The 9,762-nt window shown below is 58.1% G+C and overlaps 1 protein-coding gene across 1 annotated transcript in view; it reads right to left on the bottom strand.

The window, feature by feature from the left end:
- Nucleotides 1-559: 559 nt before the first annotated feature.
- SLC7A10 (solute carrier family 7 member 10) overlaps nt 560-9,762 on the bottom strand; it is a 315,424-nt gene continuing 306,221 nt past the window's right edge. Inside the window, exons 3-12 of the mRNA XM_050768466.1 lie at nt 7,617-7,821; nt 4,772-4,923; nt 4,424-4,549; nt 4,202-4,355; nt 3,324-3,447; nt 3,135-3,238; nt 2,711-2,807; nt 2,376-2,525; nt 1,205-1,382; nt 560-918 (exon numbers count right to left, since the gene is read on the bottom strand). Coding sequence (XP_050624423.1) covers nt 788-918; nt 1,205-1,382; nt 2,376-2,525; nt 2,711-2,807; nt 3,135-3,238; nt 3,324-3,447; nt 4,202-4,355; nt 4,424-4,549; nt 4,772-4,923; nt 7,617-7,821 — 1,421 coding nt within the window. The 3' untranslated portion in view covers nt 560-787. The remainder of the gene's footprint in view (nt 919-1,204; nt 1,383-2,375; nt 2,526-2,710; nt 2,808-3,134; nt 3,239-3,323; nt 3,448-4,201; nt 4,356-4,423; nt 4,550-4,771; nt 4,924-7,616; nt 7,822-9,762) is intronic.

The raw sequence follows: 9,762 nt of genomic DNA, 5'->3' as shown, positions 1-9,762 counted from the left end.
CCTTGAGGGTCCAATCTCCTGGGCACTGTGGCGGGGCTGGGGTGTGTATACCTGGCATACAGGAAGCCCCTGGAGTTCCCTGCAGGCCTCAAAGCCCCCAGGACATGCTGCTCTGTGCTTTCTGGGGACAGAGAAGCCGAGACACCAACAGCAGTGGCCACATCTGCTCCATCCTAGCTCAGGGCCTCAGTTTCCCCACCTGTAAGCCAGGGTGAGACTGTGGGCTCTGAAGTCCTGACCTTCACTCTGTGGTGGTTTATGAGAAGAAAGACGATCCCAGCTGGGAGCCCCTGAGCTCTCCTAGGTGGCCAAGCTCAGACTGGCATCGAGGGGCCTGGGGGAGGGGCGGACTGAGCTGCTCCCCTCGACGTCCCTTTAGGGCAGGGGGACTCGGTGCCATGGTAGGGAGTGCCTGTGTCAAGCAGCAAAGCCCCCTAATGTCGAGAGTCTCCTCCAGGGCCTGTCATGGCATCTTCCGGCCAGCAACGTGTGTGCAGCCACCGAGGTACGCCCCGACCACTCCCATCTGTGCCCATCATGGACTCCCCATAGCACGAGCGAACAGCCAGCCCTGTTTATTTATAGGCTTTTTCAGGAAAAGCTAGCAGGGCAGCGCTAAGACACGAAACCCAGTCCACATTTCAGGGTTTCCTTAAAACAGGCTTCTAAGAGTCGTATCCTTTTTTTTTTTTTTTCCAGAAAACAAAAACAAAAACTTTTTTGCCAAAACGCCTCCTCAATAAACAACATGTAAACAGAAACAACTGCTTCAGTCTCTACAAACATCTCATTGTGGCTTCAAGGGCTTGTCTGTGGCAGCCAGCAGGGAGGGTGGGCAGGGGCTATTCTCCTCCTCTTCAGGGGCATCCTGGGGGTAGACCACGAAACACAGCTCCTGGCCCCAGCGTGTCATGGACTCTGAGGACAGACAGATGGACCTTGGGGCCTGACCTCTCGGGATAGGGGTGACCCCCAGCTCCGGACACCTCCCCTCGGGCAGGGGTCCTCAGGGAGCTGTTCCGTCGGTACACATGGTTCTGGAAACTTTGGGTACATCTTGGGAAGAGACATGTGGCCGCAGCTGGGCCCTGTGTTCCCACCTCAGCTGCTAGGACACCCTGCTCTGGGGTGAGCCTCTAAGAAGGAGGTCCCGTTTCCAGGCCCCGGCCCTCTGTGCCGGGTGACCTGCGGCTGCCCGGCTCACCTGTGAGTCTGTGCACACACTTTGGTTTGCTTCTCCAGTACACTCCCAGGAAGAAAATGGGCACCCCCGTAAGAATGATGATGATGCCGACCCCACAGACCATAGGCTCGGAGATGAAGCTGAAGACCAGCAGGAAGGCCCAGAAGACCAAGTATGCCACGGGGATGAGAAGGTTCACCTGGGGAAGGGGGAGCAGAAACACCGATGGTGCAGGACCCCCAGCTGTCTGTACCCCTGACCCCTGAGGGTCTGGGGAGTTTTCCTCCCTTCCCTGGGAGCTGAAGCCTGAACGGCAATTGCACCCACCTACCCCTCCTCTTGGCGACAGCCCAGTGTGTCTGAGGCCAGTTCATGCGTCAGGCTGTTGGCCAGTTTTGCTGAGGATTTTTCAAAGTCTCAGCGGCACCGAGTTCCACACAGCAGTTGTGTGTGGACTTGACGCTTGCACTTGGCCGGAGGTCAGTGATTTTTTGGTGTTTCACATTTCAGGCACCGAGCACTTCTCCATATAAGGATTTATACACACACTGGGGGGGGGCTTTGCTTTTAGCTCAGGCTATGGTCTTCTGTTTTTCTGGGGGCCCGTGGAATCCTGGCAGCCTTTGTGACCTTGAACAGTTCCCGTCTCATTTTCTTTAATTTTTATTTATTTATTTTTTTAGAGACAGGGTCTCCCTCTGTCACCCAGGTTGGAGTGCAATGGCCCTAGGACCGCTCACTGCAGCCTCGACCTCCCAGGCTCAAGCAATCCTCCCACTTGAGCCTCCCAAGTAGCTGGGACCACAGGTGCGCACCACCACACCAGGCTAATCCTTTCATTTTTAATTTTTTTGCAGAGAGGAAGTCTCGCTATGTTGCCCAGGCTGGTCTGAAACTCCTGGGCTCCAGCAATCCTCCCACCTCAGCCTCCCAAAGTGCTGGGATAGGCATGAGCCCCTGCACCCAGTCCTGAGCCTCATTTTCCCCATCTGTACACTGGGAGCATTCACAGCTCTGTCCTCATGGGGCTGCTATGAGGAGTAGATGCCTCAGTGCACAGAGGGCCCTGAGCAGGGCCCAACACTCCACAAAAGCTGGCACCTCCCATCCCACCTGCCTCTGGTGCCCACTGTGGATACAGGGGTGGCTCTGGCAGCACCCAGCACGGGGGCCAGCCGTCCCAGGACCTCACCTTGATGGGCTTGTGGAGCGCAGGCCGCCTCCAGCGCAGAAGCAGCAGGCCCAGGATGGTGACACCGTAGCAGAGGTAGTTGATGAAGGACACGTAGTTGATGAGCGTGTACGTGTCGCCCACGAGCATGATGATGGCTGTGGCCGCGCACTGGGAGAGGACCTGGGGCTGATGGCCGGCCCCTAGCCTGCCTCCTGTCACCCCTACAGGATGAGCCCTGGCCCCACCCCACACCCCCAACCCGGAATGGCTCACCCCTGCCATTACCCGGAAGGTCCTGCATTGCCGGGTAGCCCTGCCTCCACACCCTGCCTGGCCCAGGTCCCCCAACTTACACAGACGAGGAGGGCGGGGATGGGGGTGCAGTGTCTGACGTGGATCATGGCCAGCAGGCTGGGCAGGTGCCCCTCTCGGGCTCCAGAGAAGCATAGCCTAGTGTTGGGGCAGAGATGGGCACCGGCCACTTCCTGGGTCTCAGCTCTGGACCTGATGTCCCTCTTAAGCTGTCGCCTCTGATCTCCCACTCTGGGCCCAGCAGCCCCACCGGGCAGTTCTTCACCTTGTTCAACCTGCCTCCCTCTTGCTTTCTTTGCCTCTCAGTTGTGATCAGACACTTGTTACTGGTGGGATCATCACCCCAGCTTCAGGCGGATCCCTGCCCCTGACAGGTTTCCCTTCCTCTGGCCCCCCCCCGCATGACTTGCGCACACCTGTGCCCAACCTTCCCTCCCCATGCCCACGTCTCCCCAGTGTAGTCACCTGGAGTAGGTGAACAGGTAGCCATTGATGCCTCCGAAGGTTGACAGAGCCACAGAGACGGGCATGGCCCAAGAAAAGTAGCCCAGCAGCTTCTCCCCGAAGGTCTGGGTGGGCACAGGAGAGAGGCTGTGTGTGAGGCCGGGGCAGGGGCCTGGGCAGGAGCCAGGGACCGAGCAAGGGCCCACTCACCACAGCCACCGCATTGGAGGAGAGCAGCTCCTGGGGGGACATGGCTGTGAAGTAGGCGATGTTGGTGAAGGTGTACACGAAGGTCACCAGTGGGATGGAGATGAAGATGGCGCGAGGTAGGTTCCTGGGGACAGGCAGTGGAGTGTGTCAGCGTCACCTCCTGAGGGTGCAGGACCCCGGAGACCCAGCCACGGGAGAGGCTCAGAGTCTCCATCTCTTGTGTCTGCTGGGGGTGTTGGGGCAGGAAAGGGGGCAGCAGTGCTGCGTGAGACAAGGGGACCCTGCTGTCTGCCCTGCCCCATCCCCACCTGGACACAGGCTGGTAGGATGGGAGATGGGGAAGGGGCCCCATCACATCCTGAGGACACGGTCTGATGTCTGTGCAGAAAGACAAAATTGCATACAGCCAAAATCAGCCTGGAAAATTCCCCAAAATGGCCCCAGAGCCCAGTCCGTAGACCCAGAGTCTTCCTGGAACTCTCCAGTCCCAGCTCGTTCAGCTGCAAAGGTTCACTGTCGAGATCCCTGGCTGAGCATCAGACGCAGTCATTGGCTTCATTCGTAGGGACCATATTGTGTGCATATGCATAATTTTAGGCCAAATGCAAATTTCTGGATCTATTTACAGCAGGATGATGATATTCAGCCTTTCTGAGGCCCTGCAAGGGGCTGTGATGTGTCCATAGCCAGAGAAAACAGGGCCAGGCTAGAATGCAAGCCCCCCGGCTATCTTTCCGGGGCCATTTTTGCAGGGCAACAGGCGTGGGCCACCGAGGACCAGCCTGAGCCTCGGGTGGCAGTGGAGCTGAGCGGAGAGGCTGCCTCTCCCACCAGAGGGCCTGGATGCTTCCCAGGGCCTGGTTGGGGGCCCCACTCACTTTCGGGCGTCAACCATCTCCTCAGTGACATAGTTGAGGAAGTTCCAGCCACTGAAGGCGAAGGAGCCTTGGAGGAAGGCCAGGGCCAGGTGTCCCACGGAGGGCGTCATCCAGAAAGCAAAGGCATTGCTGGGCCTCAGCTCCTCGAAGTGTCCTGGAGGCCCAGAAGTCGGGGGTCAGCACTATCTCCCCAGCCCGGCCCTCACCCCCACTCGGCCCTACCTTGGAAGATCTGGAGAAGGCCCATGCCGATGATGAGCGACAAGGCCAGCAGCTTCCCGCCTGTGAACATGTCCTGGATGCGCGTGGCCCAGCGCACGCTGGAGCTGTTCACCCACGTCAGGAGCACTGCGGAGGGAAGTGGGGGGTGGGCGCTGAGGCCAGGACCTTTTACATTGGACCATGGCCAAGTCCAGCCCAGGTGGCCTGAGAATGGCACCCCCTCCAGCAGCTGGAATGCAAGAACCCCAGGTCCAAAGGGAAATCTCACCCCTCTATCCTCCCACTCAGGACAGGGTGGGGCCAGGCAGGCGGCTGATCTGGGGACAGCGGCCCAAGGGGGACACTTACTCAGGCAGGCCATGGACAGCACCCGGGAGGCTGTGGTAGGGGGGATGCAGTTGGGGAACACGGGCTGCAGCACGTAGTTGGAGAAAGTCATGGAGATGACAGCCAGGCTGGTGGGGTACATGATGAGAAAGGCGCTCCAGAGCAGCAGAAAGCTGGAAGGAGCGGGGGCGGGAGTGGCTCAGGCGGCCCAAAGCCATTCCCAGCCAACCCGGCCCTGATGTGTGCAGCAGGGCTGCCCTGGGCCCAGCACCCGGGGGCTGGCGAGGCTGCCAGAGGCTGGCACCAGTCCAGGGAGGCAGGGTTGACCTTGTTAAGGTCTGGCTGCATTGATAGACTGTTTTAACAGAGAAGGTGTTACACGTACTTAAACATTGACAGTGTTGTTGTGGGGCAGGCGCTGGGAACAACATGGGCACCAAACACTCGCTTTTCTTTTCTTTTCTTTTTTTGAGACGGAGTCTCGCTCTGTTGCCCAGGCTGGAGTGCAGTGGCATGATCTCGGCTCATTGCAACCTCCGCCTCCCGGGTTCACGTCATTCTCCTGCCTCAGCCTCAGTGGGACCACAGGCGCCCGCTACCACGCCCAGCTAATATTTTATATTTTTAGTAGAGGCGGGGTTTCACCGTGTTAGCCAGGATGGTCTCGATCTCCTGACCTCGTGATCCGCCTGCCTCGGCCTCCCAAAGTGCTGGGATTACAGGCATGAGCCACTGCGCCCAGCCACCGAACACTTTTCTAATGACAACTAGGCTCCCCATGGGATGCAGGCTGTTTCCTGAGCCAGGGTCTCTGTCCCCAGACCTCTCAGCTTCAGCCCTGGCTCTCGCAGAGTACTGTGGCTGAAGATGGGTGACTCCGAGCTGTGTCCCCCTGAGGGAGACCTATGGGGTGCAGAGACTAGACCTCACCAAGAGCCCTGGCTGGGCGTGGAGAGTGATGGATGCCCCTTCTACCTAAATCTTGCCTCTGCAGGGTACCCAGGCTGTGAGTCTGACATGTTCTCAGGGGCTCTCCTGCACCCAGGGGTGGGTCTGCCCTTGGGGGTGGTCCTAGCCCCTGGCCAGCCCTCCAGGGAGAGGACTGCCTCATCGGGGACATCAGCCATCTCTGGATCACCTGCCCCTTGCTCTGCACAACCATCCCCGCTCGGCTTCTGGGACATCCTAGCTCCCTGGCCCTCCTCCCCTGCCAGGTATCCCCTCTGCCCACCCCCTCCATGTTCTGTGCCCAGGGATGAGGTCCTGGCCCTCTTCTCTCTCCCGAATGTCCTCTCCAGGCCTGAAGCATGATTATTCTGCTTTCTTGGGTCCCAGCCCCTTTGAGGACCCTCTCCCCAGAGGAGAGTGCCAGAGACGCACCCAGAGTGGCATGCAAGCCCTGGCAGGTCCCCCCATGCAAGGCTGCCCAGTTAAGGACCCCTGGCTCATATCCCTCAGAACCAAACTTTGTAAATTTCAGCCCAGACTTTTCCTCTGAGCTCCAGACCATCTAGGAGCCTCTCAGTAGGGAAGTGGGTGCCACTCTGGCTGCACCCACCTCTCCCAAGCTGGCTGCCCAGTCCTCTCGAATCAGGCTCCTAAATGATTTTAGAATCTGCCTGTACCTTTGCGGCTCTTGCCACAATGCAGCTGAACAAATACAACAGCTTCAATCCCCCGATGCTCTCCAAGCTCCGGTACCTGCCGCAAACCCAACCTGACCTCACCTCTAGCTACAGCAGACTCCCTGCGCTCGTCTGGGCCACCACACCCTCTGTTCACACTTCCCCCGTCCTGGGACGCTTTCCTCACTGGTCAGCTAGGCCAGGCGGGGAAAATTCTCTTCCTCCCAGCCTCCGGGCAAGCATTGCTTTCCTGGGAGTTCTCCCTAGGTGGCGCACACCATTCTCTTTGCTGTGTGGCTGCTGCCTCTTGCACACACTCTCAAAGCAAGGCTCCTCCAGGCCTTAATCCCATTTAAGGGGCTACTTCCTCTCTGTTCTGTGAGCAGCTTGAGTACAGTGACAGGCATTTCTATCACTGCCTCTCCACCCCCAGGCTCACAGTAGGTGCTCAGCAAATGTTCCCTGGTGAATGAAGGAAGGATAGCAGAGTGCTATGGAAAGGAGACCTCTGGCCGGGCGCGGCAGCTCACTCTTGTAATCCTAGCACTTGGGAGGCTGAGGTGGGTGGATCACCTGAGGTCAGGAGTTCAAGACCAACCTGGCCAACATGGTGAAACCCGGTCTCTACTAAAAATACAAAAAAATTAGCCAGGCACGGTGGCGGGCGCCTATAATCCCAGCTACTCGGGAGGCTGAGGCAGGAGAATCACTTGAACTCGGAAGGCAGAGGTTACAGTGAGCTGAGATCATGCCACTGCACTCCAGCCTGGGCAACAGAGCAAGACTCTGTCTCAAAAAAAAAAAAAAAGGGGCACCTCATGCAGGGTATATGATAAGAATATCACACTTCCCTCCTTGCTCCTCATGCAACATATGGGTTTACCAAAAACGAGGCCCCTCCTCGCCTGGGCACTCATGTTACCTAGGGGTTTCAGACAGTAAGCATCCCCTCTCCTTGAGTATAAGGCAGGGGGTGGGGTTCAGAGGGACCTCTATTTTAAAGGAGATTCAGAGACGCCCAGAGGCCTATAGGAGTGCCCAACACACATCAGTGGGGTGGGGTGGGCCTCAGTTCCACCTGCCTTGGCCTCAGAAGGCTGTGCAGCACCTGCACACCCTTCTCTCCATCCATCCCCACGACCTCCCTAGGAAGCCGGAAGCAGGAGTGGAAACGGACGCCAGGGCTCATTTGGCCATCCCGTTTCTGAGAGGGTGTGTACCCGCTGGTGCCCCACACTCACCCAGCCAGGCCCCCGAAGATCTCTGTGACGTAGGCGTAGTCCCCGCCGGACTTGGGGATGGCGACTCCCAGCTCTGCATAGCAGAGGGAGCCCAGAGCTGTCACGCCCCCACCCAGGACCCAGACGAACAGGGCCAGACCTACGGAGCCCGAGTGCTCCAGGACCCCCTTGGGCGAGATGAAGATGCCCGAGCCGATGATGTTCCCTGTTGGGGGAGAGATGGGGAGGCATCAGGCCTGGGGTCCCCTTCACAGCCTGGCCTTCCGTGTGGGGATCTGCCTGCTGCCAGGAGGAAGAGAGCCCAGGGTGCTTCCTGGAGGAGGAGGAGGCAGGAAGTGGGCTGGAGGTGTGGAATGCCACTGGCCCCCAAGCCTGGCAAGTGCCATTCTGGGCTTATTATCTGCCCCTTCCTCAGTCCCTGACATGGGAAATGGCACCTCATCCAGCTGGCCAGGCCCCTCTGCCAGAGACAGGCCTCATCTGACTTCCTCAGCCCTCCATTGCCCCTGTGAGGCGGGGCCAGCAAAGTGAGGAGGCTGAACTACCTGTGTGATGGCAGACGGTGGCTCTCCAGGCACCCCACAAGGCCCATGCTCAACCCTCACGTCTACTCAGAGCCCCAGGCGTATCAGCCTGCAGCCACTTGTCCTGCCTCCAGCCCGCTAACATAGGACTTCAACCACTCTCCTGCCGCTTTCCCACCGGCCAAAGTCCAAACTCATGGAGTGGCTCAGGAAGTAGCACCTCCTCCATGAAGCCCTCTGTGACCACATCAGGTTTGGGCTTCTCTTCCTCCTTCAGTTTCCTCTCCTCTCCTCTCATCTTTCTTTCCTTTTCTTCCTTCCACTTCCTGGATTCAAGCAATTCTGCCGCCTCAGCCTCTCCCAAGTAGTAGGATTACAGGCGTGAGCCACCACGCCTGGCTAATATTTTTTGTATTTTTTTTAGTAGAGACGGGGTTTCACCATGTTGATCAGGCTGGTCTCAAACTCCTGACCTCAAGTGATCCACCCGCCTCGGCCTCCCAAAGTGCTGGGATTATAGGCGTGAACCACTGTGCTCGGCCTTCTTTCTTTCATTCAGACAGGGTCTCGCTCTGCCACCCTGGCTGGGTGCAGTGGTGCGATCATAGCTCACTGCAGCCTGGGACTCCTGGGCTCAAGAGGTTCTCCCACCTCAGTCTCCCTAGTAGCTGGGACTCCAGGTGTATTACCACACCCAGCCTTTTTTCTTTTTTTTTTTAACTTTTTGTAGAGACAGGGTCTCATTATATTGCCCAGGCTGGTCTCCAACTCCTGGGCTCAAGTGGCCCTCCCTGCTTGACTTCCCAAAGTGCTAGAATTACAGGTGAGTGCCACCACACCTGGCTAATTAAAAAAAAAACTGTAGACTTGAGGGGTTCCGCTATGTTGCTGAGGCTGGTCTCGAACTCCTGGGCTCAATCGACTACCCACTTTGGCCTCCCAGAGTGCAGGGATTACAGGCGAGAGCTACTGTGCCTGGCCCCTCTGCTTTCTGACATGATGGGAAACGTTCAGAGGGGCCAGCTGTGGTCTGTAGAACGGGTTCCCAGGATGAGCAAGACTTGGAGTGCCTGCTGAGCCCTGAGCTCCGCAAAGAGGGACAATGTTCTGGGTTATATGGATCTCACCACCTGTGGACATGAATCAGGTAACCTCACTGGAGATCTGTACTAGGGCCTGTCCAAGAAGAAATAAACCCGGAACCTCGGGCGCTATGAACAAACAGCCCTGGTAGCACCTGCGGCTCGGCCTCTATGCAGTAGCCACACCAGACCAGGTCCTGAGAGGACGGGTCCATCTCCTTCAGAGCGGAGCCCGCCTCCTCCACCTGCCGGGCCCACAGGGGGCTGGATAAGGACACGGTTGTAGCCGCCAATTTGTATTCACTCCTTGTCCACGGTGCTCCCCCACCGCCCCCCCGCCCCCGCCCCGGCCGACACAGATTTCCAGTCTGGACAGCTACGACGCCCCACTCGGTTTTCCAGTCACATCCCAGGAGCCCTAAATACATCCAGATAAGGATGCACTAATTCCCGTGCCTCAACCCCCAGAGGTAAGCTGTACCCTTAGTCTAATTCTCGGGGGAGAGAAGTGCCTCCCTCATCTGGCAGCGGGGTCCAGGC

This window comes from Macaca thibetana, chromosome 19 (genome assembly GCF_024542745.1).
Source record: "Macaca thibetana thibetana isolate TM-01 chromosome 19, ASM2454274v1, whole genome shotgun sequence".
Classification (NCBI taxonomy): Eukaryota; Metazoa; Chordata; class Mammalia; order Primates; family Cercopithecidae; genus Macaca; species Macaca thibetana.
This window is presented reverse-complemented; position numbering and strand designations above follow the sequence as displayed.